The 21,799-nt window shown below is 42.5% G+C and overlaps 1 protein-coding gene across 15 annotated transcripts in view; it reads left to right on the top strand.

Moving 5' to 3' along the window:
* LOC140481473 (disks large homolog 2-like) overlaps positions 1 to 21,799 on the top strand; it is a 956,164-nt gene that overhangs the window by 832,425 nt on the left and 101,940 nt on the right. For all 15 annotated transcript variants that reach the window (XM_072577706.1, XM_072577705.1, XM_072577704.1 and 12 more), the window contains one exon: positions 18,854 to 19,030. In XM_072577706.1, coding sequence (XP_072433807.1) covers positions 18,854 to 19,030 — 177 coding nt within the window. The remainder of the gene's footprint in view (positions 1 to 18,853; positions 19,031 to 21,799) is intronic.

The raw sequence follows: 21,799 nt of genomic DNA, 5'->3' as shown, positions 1-21,799 counted from the left end.
CATTGTCCTTTTAGTTGCTAGTGGTCATGAGTTTGGAAGGTGCTATTTAAGGAGCATTGCTGAATTTTTGCAGTGCATCTTGTAAATGACAGAATCGCTGCTATTGTGCCCTAGGTGATGGATGGAATGAATGTTGTGTGCTAACCAAGTGAGCTGTTTTGTCCCAGATGATGTCAAGCTTCTTGGGTTTGTTGGAGCTGCACCACTGAAACAAGTGGAGTCTATTCCATCACATTCCTGATTTGTGCCTCGCAAATAGTATGAAGGTTTTAGGGGAGTTAGGAGGTGAATTTCATACCACAGGATTTCAAGCCTGTGACCTGCTCTTGTAGCCACAGTACTTATGTCTAGTCCAGTTCCGTTTCTAGTCAATTTTAACCCTCAGAATGTTGTCAGAGCAATTCAGTGGTAGTAATGCCATTGAATGTGAGAGGACAGTGATTAGATTCTCAATTGTTGGAAATGGTCATTATTTGATACTTGTGTACTGCAAATGCTACTCACCACTTGCCAGCCCAGTTCTGGATATTGTCCATGTTTGTCTGCAGTCAAATATGGACTATAGAATCTGAGGCATGTAAATGGTATTAAACATTGTGCAATCATCAGTAAATATCCTCATTTTTGACTTTATAATCAAACAAAAGTCATTGATAAAGCAGCTGAAGATGATTTAGGAGCTTAGGATTCCAGCCTGAGCATTGTCTACAATGATGTCATGGAGCTAAGATGACTGAACTCCAACAACCACAGCCATCTTTCCTTATATTAGGTATGACTCCAACCTGCAGACAGTTTTGCTCTAGATTCCATTGACTTTAGTTTTACTCAGGCTCCTTGATGCCACACTCAGCCAAGTGTGGCCTTAATGTCACAGGCAGTCATTCTCACCTTACCTCTGGAGTTCTGCATTTCTGACCATGTTTGAATGAAGGCTGTAATGAGATCAGGAGCTGGGTGACTTGGAGGAACCCAAACTCAGCATCAATGAGCAAGTTATTGTTGTACAAGTGCTTCTTGAGAGCAATGTTAATGACCCCTTCCATCACATTTCTGTTGACCAAGGATGGACTGATGGGACAATAGCTGGCCTGGTAGGATTTGTCCTGCTTTTCATGCAGGACATACCTGGGCAATTTTCCACATTGTTGTGGATATGCCAATTTTCTGTTTGTACTCAAACAGCTCAGTTAGGGGCACAGCAAGTTCTGGAGCTTAGATTTATTGATTGAATAATGTTAGAGCCCATTGCTTGCCCTTATCTAGTGCCTTCAGTCATTTCTTGATATCATGGGGAGCGAATCGAATTTCTGTCTATGATGCTGGGAACTTCTGGGTTGGGTGAATTATCCACTCAGCATTTCTGACTGAAGGTTGTTGCAAATGCTTATCATTTGCACTGATGTACTGGGCTTGCCCAGTAGTGAGGTTAGGGACATTTGAGAAACTTACTGCTCAAGTGAGCTTTCTATTTGTCCATCGCTGTTCACAATAGGATGTATTAGGAATGCAGAGCTTAGATCTGATCCATTGGTCATGGAATCACTTAACTCCATCCATCACTTGTTGATTATGCTGGTTAGCATAATGGTCCTATGTTGTAACTTTACCAAATTGACACCTCATTTTTAGATATGCCTGGTGCTGTTCCTGACATACACTCCCGTGCTTTTCATTGCACCAGGCTTGAACCCCTGGCTTGATGGTAATAATTGAGTGAGGATCATGCTGGACCATGAGATTGTAGATTGCTTTAAAGTATAGTTCTGGTGGCACTGATGGTCCATGGTGTCTCACGGATGCCCTGTCCTGACTTGTCAGATCTGTTCAAAGTTTAGCCCATTTAGAATGGTTGTGGTGCCGCACAATATAATGGAGGGTATTGTCAAAATGAAGTCAGAACTTTGTCTTCACAAGGACTGTGTCGTGGTCCCTCCTACTACTAATGTAATGGACAGATGCACCTGCAGCAGGCACATTAGTGTGGATAATGTCAAGTATACCTTATCTCTTGTTAATTGCCTCAGAACTTCTGCAGGTTCATCTAGCAGCTATGACATATGGAATTTGACCAGCTCAGTCAGTATTAGTTTTTCCAAGCCACTCTTAGAGATGGACATTGAAGTCCTCCACACAAAGTACATTCTATGCATTTGCCATTCTCAGTACTTCATCCAAGTGGTATTCAAAATGGAGGAGTGCCGGTTCATCACCTGCAGTGTTCGGAGACTGGATTTGATGTTTGGTAATCAGCAGGAGGTATTCTTGCCCACATTTGACATAATGTTATCAAACTTCATACAATCCAGCACCTATGTTAAAGACTCCCTTCTAACTGCATACTGCTATGTTGTAATCTGTGGTGGGTTTCTCCAATCAATGGGACAGGACAGGACAGGGTGGTCATTATGGTGTCTGAGACGTTGTCTATAAGATATGATTCCATGAGTATGACTATAACAGGCTGTTGCTTGTCTAGGCTTTGTAACAGCTCTCCCAATTTCCCCACAAAGTCCCTGAAGTTAGTAAGGAGGATTTTACACGGTAGACAGAGCTAATTTCTCCAATATCTTTTCCAGTGCCTGGGTCAAAGGCAGACCATCAGGTTTCATGCTTTTGAAGCTTTCTAGTTGTTTTATATAACTGAATGACTTGCTAGACCATTTCAGAGAGTATTTAAGTGTCAAATATGCTTCCATAGGTTTAGAGTCATACATAGGGCAGACCAGCGATGGTCACTCCCCAAAGGATATTCATGAATCAGATGGTTCTTTAGGATAACTGATACTGTTTTCACAGTCAGTAGACTTGTAATTCCAAATTTTTGTATATTCAAATTTTATGATCTGTATTACCTGAGTCTCTGGATCTCGAGCAACAATACCTCTAGATCACCACTTCACTCTGTAACCCCATTTTTGCCATCCTCACTGTTAGTTTGTCAGCAAACTTAGATGTGTCACATGCAGTCACTTCTTCTAAATCATTTATACATATATAAGCACTAATATAGTTAAAAACTGCAGCCAAAATTTTGCAATATGTGACTCAATACAGCATTCCAACCCAGAAATGGCCCATTTATTCTGACTCTTCGGTTCATACTAATATTGTTCCCCAATCCAATCAGCCCTAAGTTTGTGTAATAACATCTGTGTGGCACCTTATGCTTTTTGAGAATATGAATACACTATATTCAATGGTCTCCCATTTTCCATTCTACCAGTTACTTGTCTAAAAGCTCAATTAGATTGGTCAGACATGATCTGTTTTTCATAAATCCGTATTTTTTCTGCTTAATTAGATTTTGATTTTCTAAGTGCTCTGTCACCATGATTCTAATAATAATTTGCATTTATATTACGACTTTTCATATTTCTTGGTGCCTTTTAGAAATCTATTTGTCCTGCATTACTTTCCTTTTGCTTTATTCAAATATCACAGTAATATGTTGAGCCTTTGTGATACAAGTATTTCAGTAGAGGGTGCATACTCCATTGAAAGTGCCTGTCATTTTTATGGATGGCGATATTACAGGCTTTTTCAATGTTGACTGGACAGTGAAGAAGATTATCTCAGTGTACAACAGGACCTTGATCAGATCTGCCAATGGGCTGAGAAGTGGCAGATGGAGTTTAATTTAGATAAATACAAGGTGTTGCATTTTGATAAGGCAAACTAGGGCAGGACTTACACAGTTAATGGTAGGGCTCTGGGGAGTGTTGCCAAACAAAGAGACCTAGGGGTGTAGGTGCATAGCTCCTTGAAGGTGGAGTCGCAGGTAGATAGGGTGGTGAAGAAAGCATTTGGCATGCTTGCCTTCATTGGTCAGAACATTGAGTGTAGGTGTTGGCATGTCATGTTGGGGCTGTACAGGACATTGGTGAGGCCAATTTTTGAATACTATGTACAAGTTTGGTCACCCTTCTATAAGAATAATGTTGTTAAACTTGAGAGGGTGCAGAAAAGATTTACAAGGATGTTGCTGGGATTGGAGGGATGAGCTATAGGGAGAGACTGAATTTGGGTGGCGCGGTGACTCAGTGGTTAATACTGCTGCCTCATAGTGACTCAGGTTCAATTCCAACCTCGGGTGACTGTCTGTGTGGAGTTTGCACATTCTCCCTGTGTCTCCATGGGTTTTACTGGGTGCTGCGTTTTCCTCCCACAGTCCAAAGACGTGCATATTAGGTGGATTGGCCAAGCTAAATTGCCCATAGTATCCAGAGATGTGTTGGTTAGGTGGACTAACAATGGGGAATGCAGTGTTACAGGGATCGAGTAGGGTGTAAGTCTGGGTAGAATGCTGTTTGGAGAGTCAATGTGGACTTGTTGGGCCGAATGACCTTCACACAGTGGGGATTCTGTGAATAGAGGCTAGGGCTTTTTCATCTGGAGCATCGAAGGCTGAGGGGTGACCTTATAGAGGTTTATAAAATCATGAAGGGCATGGATAGGGTGAATAGCCAAGGCCTTTTTCTTAGGGTTAGGGAAACTAGATGACATAAGCTTATGCTGAGAGGGAAAAGATTTAAAAAGAACCTGAGGGGTAGCTTTTCCATACAGAGGGTCATGTGTGTATGGAATGAGCTGCCAGAGGAAGTGTTGGACATGGCCCAATTACAACATTTAAAGGCCACTTGGATGGATATATGTATGGAAAGGGTTTAGAGTGATATGGGCCAATGCTGACAAATGGGACTAGGTCAGATTTGGATGTCTAGATGATTTGGACCGTAGGGTCTATTTCCATGCTGTATGACTCTATGTTATGTTTCCCTGTCAAAGATTACATTTAATATAATACATGTTGATTTACAGCACTGTTCACACTGCAGTGAAGTTCTAACAGAAATTAGATGCTCAAAAGTCTGAAATGGGGTTAAAATTCAAACTTTTTGACTCAACTCATGATAGTGCTACCACTAAGCTAAGGTTGGCAGCTAACATATCATAAACTTCCATTTAAAATAAAACAGTTAATTTTCTGAAATATTGATGTTGCTTCCTCTGTGCAAGGGTGTCATAGAGCCCTTGTAAGAGGGTGCCATACTGGATTTGAGCCAGATAATTAGACATTTCCACCAAACAAGCTAATTAAAGTCTTTGGTCAACTGTATACAAGGTGAATGTTAAAAACGATTACTTTGCCACTGATAGTAATGTATATGTCTTAAACTGTTTTTGGTGCATTGAGTGGAAAAACACAGAACATGCACTGGTTTAGTACTAGTCCACTAAGTCTAGTACACTCTCTGTTCTGCTTCCAACACATTTGCATCTATCCAAATAAGGAGTAATACTGCATGTACCACTCCAGATATGCTCTCATCCAGTACCTGTTAAACTGGGGATAATCTCCCTTGCAGCAAACTGTAACATTCTAATAGTTTTCTTAGTTACTTGCTGTAATGCATATTTGCCTTCTGTAATTCATACACTAAAAGATGCATCCAAGTATTGTAGCAGTTCAAGAAGGCCGCTTGCCATCAGCTTCCATTGGGCATTTAGAGTGGGCAATAAATTGCTGGCGCAGCCTGCCATGCTCACATCCTCTGAGTTAGAATTGACACTTAGATGATTGCATTACCATTGATTTTTTTTTCTCTATCATGTAGAAATCGCTTGAAAAATTGAAAAGTTACAATTTGGTCAGCCTGGCGTGACCATGTAGAGACCCCAAAGACAGGACTACTTGTAAATGCAGTTTTTCACCCAGTTACCAGAAGAATAAATGGTAAAGATGATGAAGGGCTTTTGCCCGAAACGTTGATTTTGCTGCTCGTTGGATGCTGCCTGAACTGCTGTGCTCTTCCAGCACCACTAATCCAGTAAAGATCAATGTTGACTGTCTTGCAGCACTCAAAGATTTGTTGATTGGCTGAAGACAGTATTTCAACTCCTCACTGAAGATGGCTCCTAATTGTGCAGTCACTCATTAATCTCTGTAGTGCCAATAGCAGCAGTACTCAGGACTGGGACTACAAGAAAAATTCAATGTCCTGAAGCCTAAGGCCAGATAAATATGAGTGATCTCATTTCTGGGTAAGAAGGTGAAGCCCCGAACATCAGAAAGAAAAGAGTGGAGATACCTAGGTATTAGGTAGGATCTGTAGGCTGCAGACATTGAAGGAGTGCACCCCCAATATAGGATGGAGCAAGCGACACCCTCGCCACTTGTTGCTTGAAACGCATGCAAGGCCTTACCTCTTCTCTGAATCCTTCCCACCAGCCTTAAAATTGTGGCTGGACGGGAAACAGCCTTTTAAGTGGTCATTCATTGCCCATGTAAGGGCCTCAGTTGGGGCTAAGGCTGCTAGGTGCTAGGGCTGTGAAATTGTGGGCAGATCGCTGCTGTTAAAGAGTTTAGAATAAAAGCTGTCCAGGCATTAAGCCTCAACGTCCCTTCACTACCTGAAGACCCACTGCCGGGGAAAAACATAAAATTGTGCCTTACGTTTTTATTGAGGCAAATTAACTTGCATTAATTAGCTGTCAAAGAAAGGTTAGCTTTGTTCAGTATCTGTAGATCCAGAACAGAATTATGAATTAAAAATCTAATCACTCCTTATCAGCAGAAACCCGAAGGAATTGGTGCTACTCATCAAAGGGGATTAGTATTCAAGCCACTTGTTTTGCAGATCATCTCTAATTTAAAAGTGGATTCAAGAGGATTATGAAAATGTCACTCAGTTTACAGCAGAATTCAAGGAATTGTTTGAAACACATTACTTTTGAGAGTTTTGCACTGATGCAGCAAAATATTTTCTTTTTGTGCTTAAACATAAGTGAAAAGCCCATCCTTTTCGAGAAGGAAGAGCAAAGTCACTGAATATCATTTGATCAATGAAGGTATAAGTCAGAAAAACAAACTCAAAGAAGAAAAATCTATAAGGGCATGAGGAGAAATATGGAAACATTATACATGATTATCTGGAAAAAGACAAATGCCAAAATATGATCACAAGGTATCTAGATCTGAAGAGAAAACAAAGAATAGCAGAATGTAGAAACCAGGAACAAGAAAGAGTTGCAGCACTAGTAAATTTGTTCCCTTCTGTGCTGTAAGATTTTAAGGGCAGAACAACGCTGTGCCTAGCTAAGGACTGGTCAGTGACAAGAGTGTTATGTCGGTCAGGAAGGATCTACAGCAAGGGACTTGACTCTTAACTATTCTCTGAAATTTTCTAGTAAGTTGCTCAATTCAAGGGAATAAGAAATGGATATTAAATACCAGCCTTACAAACAATACCCACAAAATAATATTAAAAAGGCAGCAATTCATGCACACAAATAGTGATGCAATAGTGACAAAAGATTCCATTTTGGTGATGTTGACTGAGGGCTAAATATTGGCCAAGGTACCAGGAATAGCTCCCCTGTTCCTAAAAGACATCCAGAAGACAGAACCCCTCACAGTGCAGCAATTTTCTAGCAGTAGGATGTCAACATAGATTTTCATTCTCCAGTCTTTGGAGTGAGACCTTACCCCACAACCTTACAGTTTTCAGACAAGAGTCTACAATAAAGTCACAGATGCCACCCAAAAAGTGCTCAGATCTGAAATGTGTCAAATTCTATTCATTGGTATCATTTATCCCATTGCCAATTTGTAATTCTGAGGTAGGAGAGCAGGGAGGGGTGGAATTCATCAGTACCGTATTTGCACATTGTTAGCTCAAATCTGGTGATCTCCCTGATTGGAATAAACATATTCGCCTAGACTTTCAATTTGGAAGTGGATGATTTGAATTCCAAAAGTCTCCTGATTAGCATGATTTTTGGGGCTTGCCAGTGTTTGTGGTGGTGAAGGCACTAAAGGGTGAGGGTACATCTTATGGCAACATTGATTGTGGCACTCATTTAAGACTTTGAAAGCTATTTTATTGAAATATATTCATAAAAGCATATACAACCATATAAAAAATGGCCAACACCTTAGATGAAATATATGAAAAGGATATAAGGGAAATATCAAAAGACACATGTCCTTCCCCTTCATTACTGCAGTATCAATTGTTGTATTGGGCTGCTCTTTCTTATTTGTTTAGGTCCATTATTTTCTCTGATGCATAATTATGGACTTGAGTTTGTTCTTCCAAACCCCTTCAACACTCACCTCCATGGATCTGAGGCGGTGGCTGTGGCATGCTATAGATGGGGAGAAACGGAAAAGAGTATAATTAATGACTGCAACACAACTGAACTCACAATTCTAGTGGGATTTGTAGAACCAAGATGAAAGGTTGAAGAGGAGGTAACACTGTATGCAACTGAACTTACCTTTAGCAGCACTCCATTTAACAGGCAAAAGTGCAAGTTTGAATAAAGAAGGTGTGTTCGTATTCTTAAAAAGTGTACACATTCTGCCATGAATCGACCTGTTACCAAATATGTTCGAACCCGAGACAATGGCAACTAGAGTCATGACAAAACAGAGTTTGTCTTCAAAAGGAGAACATTTTCTCACTAGCATTCTATAACTCCAGATCGCCCTGCAGTTGCACCTGTTGGAGAAAAGGGCATGCCTATTTCCTGCTTCAGAAGTTTGAAAATTATGCAGATTAAAGAACTATGAATGTACAGAACTACAAACAAGCATACTATATGCTTTGTTGCCAGAAGATCACAGAGAAAACCAAATCTTTAACATCCCACCTATCATACTAGAAGTGCTTTAAGAATCGTAACTTGGTGCAGTGAGAGAATAACTTTTATCTCATCAATGGGACTATACAGGGTGTCAACACGGGCTTTAGCTCTTTACATGTGCCAGTCAATGGGGGTGAAGGGTCCTCTCTCATCTGCAATGGTCTGTGCAGTGCTAGTCTTGCAAGATTTATGGCTCAGCTGATCTCTAAATGTCCAACAAACAATGTCCACTTACAAAGAAATATCTATATTCTGTTCTTACTTGGATGCTACACTCCGATCTGAAACGAGAAGTGATATTAGCATGTATTGAGCAAACAAATATGTTCCACTATGTGCAGCTCAGTAGTTGCTCCAGGAGGTCGCAATTAGCTTCTGCAGCTGGTTCATTCTCTGCTGGAGGCAACAGATCATACTTGTGACTTCCTGCAGTTCATGGTTTACCTTGACCTTTTGCTTGAGAACTTACTTCACTGCCTCAATCTGTGTAAACTGTGGTTGCCTTTCTTGCCACTTCAAGTTAACTATTCCTTGGTGGGATGGGGGTTCATTTCATTCGTGACTCCCTTCCCAAAACAAGATGACAAGTGGGTACCTTATTGCATCCATAGCTTGGTCTCAGCCCCTGGAGCACATCTGGACATTTCTGTCAAGAAAACATCCATTTGGTTCAGTAAGTATCTTTTTCTGAGCAAGATCTGTTTGAGTTGTCATATCCTACCAACAAACAGAAATTGGAGGTTACATTTTTGGCACTAGTGAGGTATACTTGTGCTACTTATAAACTTTTGTCCCTACATGTTAATATATCTCAACAAAACCAATCCAGTAACTCAAGTACCTATCCTGGTCACACTAGTAGCCTCCAGTCTTCACTTAACCTGCATGACTTTGCTTGGGTAAGGGACATGAATAATGTTGTCTGATTCCATTGTTAGCCCATTCTGCCCTGATTGCTTCTGGAGATTCTGCAGACAGGGACATATGAATTATAATCAATGGTCTTCTGATTGATACACAATTGTAGTGAGTAGAGTGGGTTCTTTTTTGATTATATGTTTTATTGAGCTATGTCTCTTGATTAAACTTAAAATATAATATTAATTTAACCTGGGCAGTGTTTTGTAGAGGAATAGATGAGTCTGTAGATTGAAAGAAGCAAAAATGGCCCTTAGAGTGATATGCTCTTCTTATCAGACATGGGAGTTTAGGGAGAGTTTACGGGTTACTGAGGATTATATCTGCAATAAATGCCGTTGGTTACGAATCCTATCAGATTGAATGGATCGCTTGGAGAGGCAGTTAGAGGCAATGAGGAATTTACAAGAGCAAGGGATGTGTTGGATGGTAGGAATGTGATGGAAGGGGGCAACGTCCCAGATACTGTCACATAGATGGGTTAACTCCAGGAAAGGAAAGAGAGGTAGGCAGTTATCCCCATTTCAAACAAGTATGCTGTTTTGGAAAATGTAGGGGGCGATGGATTCTCAGGGGAACGTATCACAAACAGTCAAGTTTCTGGCTGAGGAGCTGATTCTAATGTAATGAGAGGTACATCGGGTTCCAAGCGATCAATTGCGTTAGGGGAGATACAGATAGATGTTTCTGTGGCCAGCAGCAAAAAATCAGAATGATGTGTTGCTTCCCTAGTGCCAGGATCAAGGATGTCTCAGAGAGGGTACAGAATGTTCTCAAGGGGGAGAGGGGCCAGCAGGAGGTCATTGTACACATTGGAACCAATGACATATGAAGGGAAAAGGTTGAGATTCTGAAGGGAGATTACAGAGAGTTAGGCAGGAATTTATAAAGGAGGTCCTCGAGAGCAGTAATATCTGGATTACTCCCAGTGCTACAAGCTAGTGAGGGCAGGAATAGGAGGATAGAGCAGATGAATGCATTGCTGAGGAGCTGGTGTACAGGAGAAAGATTCACATTTTTGGATCATTGGAAGCTCTTTTGAGGTAGAAGTGACCTGTACAAGAAGGACGGATTGCACCTAAATTGGAAGGGGACTAATATACTGGCAGGGAAATCTGCTAGAGCTGCTGGGGAGGATTTAAATGAGTAAGGTGGGACCTAGGGAGATAGTGAGGAAAGATTTCAATCTGAAAATGGTACAGTTGAGAGCAAAGGCGAGTCAAACAGTCAAGGTAGGCAGGGACAAAGCAGAGAACAAGGTAGGACTGATAAATTAAACTCCATTTATTTCAATACAAGAGGCCTGACTGGGAAGGCAGATGAACTCAGGGCATGGTTAGGAACATGGGACGGAGATATCATAGCCATTACAGAAACATGGCTCAGGGATGGGCAGAACTGGCAGCTTAATGTTCCAGGATACAAATGCTACAGGAAGGACAGAAAAGGAGGCAAGAGAGGAAGGGGAGTGGTGTTTTTGATAAGGGATAGCATGACACCTGTGCTGAGGGAGGATATTCCTGGAAATACATCCAGGGAAGTTATTTGGGTGGAACTGAGAAATAAAAAACGAATGATCACCTTATTGTGTTATAGACCCCCTAATAGTGAGAGGGAAATCGAAAAACAAAATTCTAAGGAGATATCAGTTATCTGTAAGAATAATAGGGTGGTTATGGTAAGGAATCTTAACTTTCCAAACATAGACTCGGACTGCCATTGTGTTAAGGGTTTCGATGGAGAGGAATTTTTTAAGTGTGGACAAAAAAATTTCCTGATTCAGTATGTGGTTGTACCTACTAGAGAAGATGCAAAACTTGACCTACTCTTGGGAAATAAGGCAGGGCAGGTGACTGAGGTGTCAGTGGGGCAGCACTTTGGAGTCAGCGACCATAATTGTATTAGTTTTAAAATAATGATGTAAAAGGATAGACCAGACCTAAAAGTTGAAATTCTAAATTGGAGAAAGGCCAATTTTTACAGTATTAGGCAAGAACTTTCAAAAGCTGATTGGGTGCAGATGTTCACAGGCAAAGGGACGGCTGGAAAATAGGAAGCCTTCAGAAATGAGATAACGAGAGTCCAGAGAAAGTATATTCCAGAGAAATTGAGAGTTTGGTTAAGAAAAAGAAAGAAGCATATGTCAAGTATAGACAGTGAATCCTTAGAAGAGTATAAAGGCAATAGGAGCATTCTTAAGAGAGAAATCAGGAGGTCAAAAAGGGGACATGAGATAGATTTGGCAAATAGAGTTAAGGACAATCCAAAGGGTTTTTTTTCAAATACATTAAGGGCAAAAGGGTAACTGGGGAGAGAATTGGGCCCCTCAAAGGTCAGCAAAGCGGCCTTTGTGTGGAGCTGCAGGAGATGGGGCAGATGCTAAACGAGAATTTTGCATCAGTATTTACTGTGGAAAAGGACATGAAAAATATAGAATGTAGGGAAATAGATGGTGATGTCTTGAAAAATGTCCACATTACAGAGGAGGAAGTGCTGGATGTCTTGAAATGCATAAAAGTGGATAAATCCCCAGGACCTGTTCAGGTGTACCCTAGAACTCTGTGGGAAGCTAGGGAAATGATTGCTGGACCTCTTACTGAGATATTTGTATCATCGATAGTCACGGGTGAGGTGCCGGATGACTGGAGGTTGGCTAGTGTGGTGCCACGATTTAAGAAAGGTGGTAAGGACAAGCCAGGGAACTATAGACCGGTGGTAGGCAAGTTGTTGGAGGAAATCCTGAGGGACGGGATGTAGTGGTTTTTACAGTTCTTGCATACATTGGACAAACTAGCAGGAAATGTGCCACTACGATACATGAACACCAACTGGCCACCAAAAATGATGAGGAGAAAGTGAGGACTGCAGATGCTGGAGATCAGAGCTGAAAATGTGTTGCTGGAAAAGCGCAGCAGGTCAGGCAGCATCCACGGAACAGGATAATCGACGTTTCGGGCATAAGCCCTTCCTGAAGAAGGGCTTATGCCCAAAACGTTGATTCTCCTGTTCCTTGGGTGCTGCCTGACCTGCTGTGCTTTTCCAGCAACACATTTTCAGCACCAAAAATGATGACACACTATCACTAGTTTCAAGACATACAGACAAAGAAAGATACCACTTTGACTGGGACAACGCACACATCCTAGGACAGATGAAACAAAGACTCGCACAAGAATTCTCAGAGACATGACATTCTAACCAGAACTCCATTATTAAATACATTGCTTTAGATCCCATCTATCTTCCCTTGAAAAGAAGAAAAAAAAGAACTGGATATGACATCATCCACCTTAAGAAACCAAGACCTATAAATATAGAGGTGGTACATCCCCACCAGCGCTTCAACAGAGACTCTCACTGATGATGTTACCTAATATGGTGATGAAATCATCTGAAAACAAACCTTCAAGCTCAGCCAGCAAACTTACATACTTAACATGCTGATTTTCTAATGCTGAAATGAGGCTAAATGATTTGTAGTGATCTGCTTTATTCCATTTTGCAAATGGTGTACAATATTTTGAACTCTCCACTTCTTTTGGTATGATTCATGATACCAAAGTATTATATATGATGTTTAATCTGTCAGCATTGTGATGTGTAGACCTGGTGAGTTTCTGACTTTTAGACAGATTAAGCCTTGTAATTATTTTCTTTTCATGTATACATGATTCATGCCTTCTGCAGTGTTCAAGAAGGCAGCCCACTACCAACTTCTCAAGGGCAACTAGGGACAGGCAATAAATGAAGACCAGCTATCAATGTTCTTGTTCTATGAGTGAATAAAAAATGTTCTGATGTATGATTTCTGCAAATCTTCTTTAAACTTCACAGAAAGTAATACAGATTTGCTTTTAATGGAAAATGGGTAAAATGAGAAGAAGGATTATTTAAAATTTCTGCACTGTTTGGTTTTCCTACTGAGTATTAGTAGCATGGTCAATAAGCGCTGCAGTAAGGTCCCTAATGTAATAAATTTTGTGCTTATTCCGATCCATGTACTTCTACAGTCGTGATAAATATCTTTAAGGCCCAACAACATCAGCAGTTTAAATGGGCAGAATCTTAAAGTCTGAGCAATGTGGGCTATTGTAAGATGTATGGCAGAATTAGGACACAAGTTCAGTGAAGCACATCTCAATTTCAAGATCATCTCATCCCATCTTTTGTCATTTTCATGAGCAGCATGGTGAGACTCTTACCAGGTAGTGCAAATTGCCAATTGGCAGCAATTATTACATGGATTAGAGTGTTGCTGAAAAAGCACAGCAGTTCAGGCAGCATCCGAGGAGCAGGAAAATCGACATTTCGGGCAAAAGTCCTTCATCAGGAATAGAGACAGAGTGCCTGAAGGGTGGAAAGATAAGTGAGAGGAGGGTGGCAGTGGGGAGAGGGAGAAAGTAGCATAGAGTACAGTAGGGGAATGGGGGTGGGGATGGAGGTGATAGGTCAGAGAGGAGGGTGAAGTGGATAGGTGGAAAGGAAAATAGGCAGTAGGAGAAGTCATGAGGACAGTGCTGAGCTGGAAGTTTGGAACTGGGGTAAGGGGGGGGGAAGGGGAAATGAGGAAACTGGTCAAGTCCACGTTGATGCCCTGGGGTTGAAGTGTTCCGAGGTGGAAGATGAAGCGTTCTTCCTCCAGGCCTCGGGTGGTGAGGGAGCGGTGGTGAAGGAGGCCCAGGACCTCCATGTCCTCGGCTGAGTGGGAGGGGGAGTTGAAATGTTGGGCCACAGGACAGTGTGGTTGATTGGTGCAGGTGTCCCAGAGATGTTCCCTAAATCGCTCTACTAGGAGGTGTCTAGTCTCCCCAGTGTAGAGGAGACCGCATGGGGAGCAACAGATACAGTAAATGATATTAGTGGATGTGCAGGTAAAACTTTGGATGTGGAAGGCTCCTTTGGGGCCTTGGATGGAGGTGAGGGAGGAGGTGTGGGCGCAGGTTTCGCAATTCCTGCGGTGGCAGGGGAAGGTGCCAGGATGGGAGGGTGGGTTATTGGGGGGCGTGGACCTGATCAGGTAGTCACGGAGGAAATGGTCTTTGCGGAAGGCAGAAAGGGGTGGGGAGGGAAATATATCCCTGGTGGTGGGGTCCGTTTGGAGGTGGCGGAAATGCCGTCGGATGATTTGGTTTATGCAAAGGTTGGTAGGGTGGAAGGTGAGCACCAGGGGGTTCTGTCCTTGTTACGGTTGGAGGGGTGGGGTATGAGGGCGGAGGTGTGGGATGTGGACGAGATGTGTTGGAGGGCATCTTTAACCACGTGGGAAGGGAAATTGTGGTCTCTAAGGAAAGAGGCTATCTGGTGCGTTCTGTGGTGGAACTGGTCCCCCTGACAGTAGATACAGCTGAGGTGGAGGAATTGGGAATACGGGATGGCATTTTTGCAAGAGGTAGGGTGGGAAGATGTGTAATCCAGGTAGCTGTGGGAGTCGGTGGGTTTGTAAAAAATGTCGGTGTCAAGTCGGTCGTCATTAATGGAGGTGGAGAGGTCCAGGAAGGGTAGGGAGGTGTCAGAGATGGTTCAGATAAATTTAAGGTCATGGTTGAATGTGTTAGTGAAGTTGATGAACTGCTTAACCTCCTCGCGGGAGCATGAGGTGGCGCCAATGCAGTCATCAATGTAGCAGAGGAAGAGGTGGGGAGAGGTGCCAGTGTAACTACGGAAGATGGATTGTTCTACGTAGCTAACAAAGAGACAGGCATAGCCAGGGCCAATACGGATGCTCATGCCCTTTGGTCTGAAGGAAGTGGGTGGATTTGGAGGAGATGCTGTTGAGAGTGAGGATCAGTTCTGTCAATCGAATGAGTGTGTTTACAGAGGGATACTGGTTGGGTTGGCAGGAGAGGAAAAAAACTGAGGGCTTGGAGGCTTTTGCCATGGCAGATGGATGTGTATAGGGACTGGATGTCTGTGGTGAAGATGAGGCATGGCAGCCTACATCGGGGAGACAGGACGCCAACTCAGAGTGTTTCAGGGAACATCTCTGGGACACACGCACCGAACAAACCCACTGCCCTGTGGCCAACCACTTCAACTCCCCCTCTCACTCCCCCAAGGACATGCAAGTCCTGGATGTCCTTCACCACCTGACCACTGGAGGAAGAATGCCTCACTTTCTGCCTTGGGACCCTTCAATCACACAGCATCAACATCAACTTCACCAGTTTCCAAATCTCCCATCCCCCCACCTTATCCCAGATCCAGTCCTCCAACTTGGCACCACCCTCTTGACCTGTCCGAACTGTCCATCTTCCTTTCCACGTATTCCCTCCACCCTCCCCACCGACCTATCACAATTATCCCCTACCTGGATCCACCTGTCACCTTCCCAGCTACCTTGTCCCCAGCACCACCCCCACCCTCCTATTTATCTCCCAGCTCCCTCCCCCCACTCTCAACATTTCTGATGAAGGGCTTATGCCCAAAACATTGACTCTCCTGCACTTCAGACGCTGCCTGCTGTGCGTTTCCAGCATCACACTTTTCGACATACGTGTATACATAACGGATGGGTAAGTGAAGTAACGTATGAAGGAGGAGGCTGCATATGCAACTGGTCACTATAGATTAGATTTTATTGTCATGTGTACCCGAGCGCGGGAGTACAGTGAAAAATGTACATTCTTTGGCACCGTCTTAGAATACAATGGTTAGAATTATAAACAAGAGCCAAAATTAAAGGAACAGAAATAGAAGGAAAAGAAAATGTCTAGATTACCCTCACTGCTGCGTTTCCATGTGTCTTGTGCTGGGCTCACTGATGCTGCCTTTGACCCTCTCTGTGTGATCCATTTCCCTGGCACAGCCAGCTTGACAGCAGAGAATGTTGAAGGAGCTAGGAAGCCTAAAGTGCCAGAATGTATACACATTACTACCCTTGCTCCCACATAACATAATTCGAGCTCATTGTATACTACCAATAGTTACAGCTTTTTACTGCCCAGATAGTGATGCCAAAGGGCACAACTCATCTAGGCCACACACAGAGATAGAGGCAATCAGAGGAACAGTGAAAAACAAACAGATAAAGCTATTTCCATTACTCTCAGGTGTGGTTCCTCCACTGCCAGAGAGTACCTTCCTAGTCTTCTTCCTGCTACTGTGCCTCACTACACTGCCTTGTTGTGCTGATGTGGTGGAGAGAGCCTGCTTCATAGTGAAACCCATTGGACCTGGCAATTTGGCAGAGGGAGCCTTTGGAAGTTTGGATTTGGACAGGCCAAATATTCCAAGGGTCAGAGGGGTGTGGAGATGGAGGGCCAGTCAACCTCCTCAGTGTCCTGAATGAAAAAGGGTCTGTGAGTGGCTCCTCCTTCCACTGTGTACGTTCTGCCAGTGCCCTGTCTTTTCATGAGGACAGACCACTTGGACTGGGGTTGAGACTCTCCACCCCAATCTCACCTTGCCTTCAGTCCTGGAGCGATGGAATACAGGCTGTCCAGAAATTCCTGAGGGTGATGGCCCTGTCATTGTAAGATTGTAAGAACCCGGTGCAGGAGTAGGCAATTCACCCCCTCAAATCTGCTCCGCTATTTAATATGATCATGGCTGATCTCATTTTGGTCTCAACTTGGTTCTCCTGATTCTTTCCACAACCATCACTAATTAAAATTTAATCTCTACTCTCCTTAAATCTGTTCAGTGTCCTGGTGTCCGCTGTACTCTGGGCTGAACAAGTGCCTATTGCCAGCACTCCTCCGAAAGCTCGTGGGCTGAGGCATTTCTCCCTCATCTGTCTGCACAACATTTGGTGTGAAGTCCTCATCAACCTCCCATCATACACTTTTTTCAATCACCAGTGCCATCAATATTTCTGTATCAGAACTAGTGTGGGGTCCATCAGCCAACCTTGGACGCTTTCATCCACAGAGGTTAAGGACATGACCTCTGCAAGAAACACTGGGCTTTATGCAGATGTACCTGGGATGCTGGCTGCACCACTGAGATATAAGACACAGAATGTCTTGTGACTATTTGTTGCAAGTGGTGCCCTCACGTATGACACTGACAGCATGGTTAATGTCAGTATATCAGTGCAATTAAGTCGAAGTTTCAGTATATGTAGTACTTACACAGTTGCCAGGATGTGAGTGTCTCTGCATCTTCACAGGACCGATCCGAGCACTCTCTTGCAAAGGAAAAGATCCTCCTCTCATGCAGATTCGGGATGTGGATAATGAAAACATACACTAGTAGATTGGAAAGGTTCATCCACCTTCATGTGGTACTGCAACTAGTCCTCTGCACCCTGGAGATAGCACTGACCCAGGTTACAATCTCTATCTAGGCTGGCATTGTGTAATGTCACGGCTTCCTGTGCTGCTCCACCAGGACCCTGTCAGAGAGCTGGGGTGCCAAATTTCCCTCTTGGCCATCTCTATTGAGTACCCAATAACAAATAGAACAGCTGCCAGATGCCAAACCTCTTTGAGGTGCACAGCAGGCTTTCACAGATGGCACTGATGCAAGTGATGCTGGTCTTAATACAGATATCTGGTGAGTGGCATACTGTTCCAGGAACATCATTTGGTACGATGATATGAAAATTTGACTTGATACTTCCAATTGGGATGGTAACAACAATTAATGAGGTGAATTGGGTAAGACATGGTGAGAGAACTTGTGGCATGAATAATACCACCAAACTCAACACCTAGCCAAATAAATGGTAAGTTTCAGCCCATAATCTATTCAGAACTATAATTTTGGTAACTTAAGATAGTCTAAACTATAAGCAAAGTAATTCCTACATGTTGAACTCAAAAAAACTAGCATTAATGTTTTTAAGATCGAGAACTAGTTTCGATGCAACCGCGTTTGCCTTTAAAATGAATCTCCACAGTTCAATTTATTTTCCCTTTATGGCTGTTTCTTTTGTGTCAACTAGATCTGCTGGTTTGACAATTGACAAAATTTTAGATTTCATCATTAGAGAAATGGCAGAGCTGTTCTGTCATTTGCTTTAAGGAAATTACATCTGGGCATGGGGTAGCAAGCGGAAGATACATTTCCTCTAAACCTTTCGTGCCCAGAAACACAATCATCTATTCAAATGAATAACTCCTCATAAAATAAGACAAGTGCATCAATTATGAAATGAGTATGTGCTCTGAGGATGTGGGGCACCTATCATTGTACATTTTTAAGTAGCAGAAATGAAAAAAATAGAAAACACAATCAGGATATTTTGAATTTAAGTAATAAAGTGCTTAAAGCAATAGCAAATATCTTGTTGTCTAGCAAGAAATGTAAAACTTAAGAGCCTTTGCAATATGTTTTTCAGAGCTCTGTTTGACTATGACAAAGCCAAGGACAGTGGTCTTCCAAGTCAAGGTCTCAGCTTCAAATATGGAGACATTTTACATGTAATCAACGCCTCTGATGATGAATGGTGGCAAGCACGAATGGTTACACCTGAAGGAGACAGTGAAGAGATGGGTGTTATACCAAGCAAAAGAAGGTTCAAAATTCTAGAATTTTATCTCATATTCTCTGTATAATTGCATTTGGAAAAGTTTATGTTCTCATGATAAACATTCCATCCTTCAATTTTCCATAGTCAGTTTCTGAAGTCTACATTTATGGTGGGAGCAATACAATATGAAATATATCCACGTAAATAAAGATGCACAATGCATCTAGTTTATCAAATCTCTTTGCAATCTATACTATATTTCTAAGTTCACTGTTTTCATTTAAATACAGACTGAGACTGTTCAGAAGCTATTTTAGACACCTACAATCTGTAACTCCTACAATATGTTAAGGGGGGGGGGAAGGAAGGAAGTAACAAACGCACTTTGCAATCCATTTGTTAGCACAACTTGGTATGGTCTACCAATTTGATTGATTCAACAACATATTGCTGCAACAATATCTCACAACTGTGCATTTGATAATTAGAAATGACTCCATTAAGCCTGCTTTGCAGTGTTCAGTTTCACATACTTCTGCTGAAAGCAAAATAAAATTAATGGTTGTGTTAATTAGTTTATGTAATACTTTAAATGGTGGTAACTGCTCCACTTGTCACGTTTTTAAAAAAAAATTAAATCCTGGGCTTTAACTGCCACTAGGATTTCCTTGAGTGGGTAAAATGCTATGGTCTCTCTCCTGATGTGTTTGTCGAGTGGAAGGGAACTTAATTAGGATAATGCCATTGTCGGACTTCTTTCCCTGCCACTAATTGAAGCCCTTTCTCTTTGTACAGTTTTGTTAAGGGATCATGCCATATTAATACCCCAGTTATAGAGTCATTGAGCTGTACAGCATGGAAACTGACCTTTTGGTCCAACTCATCCATGCTGACCAGATATCCTAAATTAATCTAGTCCTATTTGCCAGCATTTGGCCCATATCCCTCTAAACCCTTCCTGTTCATATCCCCATGCAGATTCCTTTCATAATGTCATAGAGTTCTTCTCATAAGGATCTGAAACACCCTTTCCAGCCCTGATCAGACAAAAAAAAGCTATATACTTGCCTGCCTACAGTTTTTCTGAGCAATCTTCCAACAGAAGATCCTTCAGAGTGGTTTCAAATTCCTAGTCAATTCCTAGAGTCCTTGTTGGAAATTCTGAGTGGTCAGTACAGCACCCTTTGTACATCTGACCTAGCAGGTCAAGCAGCATCTGTGGAGTGAGAAATAGATTTCATGAGGATGGGTTAAGCTTGCACTTAGAAGAGGGCCACACTATTATGAGGGCCAGTTGATCCTCATGAAGGTAGTATTCAATCTATTTGTGACTCCTTGAAAGATGGCCAGACTTCAGAATCCCTCAGCATGTACGCACAAAGGCAGGAGTGCAGCAGATGTGACTCAGCTAAAAGAGACCTTATCTGCAAGTTATTGGTGGACCATAAGTGTGTGAAAATATTTTCTCCCTGCCATGAAAAAATGCAGGAACACAAAGGACATGGGAGGAAGTAAAAGGCAGAATTCTTGTTACATTGTGTTTCAAAGGTGGTGGTCATCTCGGCATGGGGGCTCTGACCAAGACTCTGTATACCTCAACTGACCGCAGGTGGAAAAATGGGCTGTCAGAAATAGAAACCACTGAAGCCGTGGAGTGGCAGCATGCACATGAACTTAGGAACCCTGGGCATCAGAAAACTTAGAAGAAAAGGCCACCAGAGAGAAGAAGATACAGTCCTCAGCAAAGAATTGACCAGAATGGGAAAAGTATCCAGACATTATTGAAAGCTTGTGTCAAAGGAGTCTAGGACTTTCCAGGGAGCAGGTTGCAGATGTCTGTGCCTTCATTCATAAGGGGTTCACACCTTGCTCATCGATCCACCCTGCCAATAACAGTCAAGGTCATTGTGTCCTAGAATATCCTCACTGTGGATCCTTCAGGGCTTAGCCGCAAATCTTTGTAGCATCTAACACTCAGCTGGACACCATTGCATCACTCTCTGATAATAAGTGTCCTCTTCACCAAGCTTGGAGACCAGAATAGAATCATAAATAATGGGGTATCACAGGTTCAGAGGGAACTGATTTTGCCACCATCACTAGATTCTCCCAATCCAGCAAATGATTATCCAAACTCCTGTTACCATCGAGCATCCAATGACATTTTAGAAATGCTTAGATTACATTACATTTTTAGATTACATTACAGTGTGGAAACAGGCCCTTCGGCCCAACAAGTCCACACCGACCTGCCGAAGTGCAACCCACCCATACCCTTACATTTACCCCTTACCTAATACTACGGGCAATCTAGCATAGCCAACTCACCTAACCTGCACATCTTTGGACTGTGGGAGGAAACCGGAGCACCCAGAGGAAACCCATGCAGACACAGGGAGAACGTGCAAACTCCACACAGTCAGTCACCTGAGGCGGGAATTGAATCCGGGTCTCAGGCGCTGTGAGGCAGCAGTGCTAACCACTGTGCCACCATGCCGCCCACAACTACTCCTTGAATATGCATATAGTTTGTGACCATAGCAAGACCTTCCTTCATACATGCAAAGATTTTCCAGGTTGTTACCATTATATTTTCATTCCTTGCCAGTCAAATCTTCTATAGCTACCTCACCTATTTTAGGGAACAGTATCTATGCTTTTGAGGAATGTCTTCTCACCCCTGCATGAGAGTAGCACAAAGAAAGGCACAGAGTATTACAATAAGAGCTATCTGCTCACATGATTCTTCATTAAGTGATCCATCAAGCTCTTAAAGATGTCTACAAAACTCCGGTAGTGCTTTGCAACACAAAC

The sequence above is a fragment of the Chiloscyllium punctatum genome, chromosome 9, assembly GCF_047496795.1.
Source record: "Chiloscyllium punctatum isolate Juve2018m chromosome 9, sChiPun1.3, whole genome shotgun sequence".
Classification (NCBI taxonomy): domain Eukaryota; kingdom Metazoa; phylum Chordata; class Chondrichthyes; order Orectolobiformes; family Hemiscylliidae; genus Chiloscyllium; species Chiloscyllium punctatum.
The sequence above is the reverse complement of the archived record's forward strand: the minus strand, read 5'-3'. Positions and strand labels throughout refer to the sequence as shown.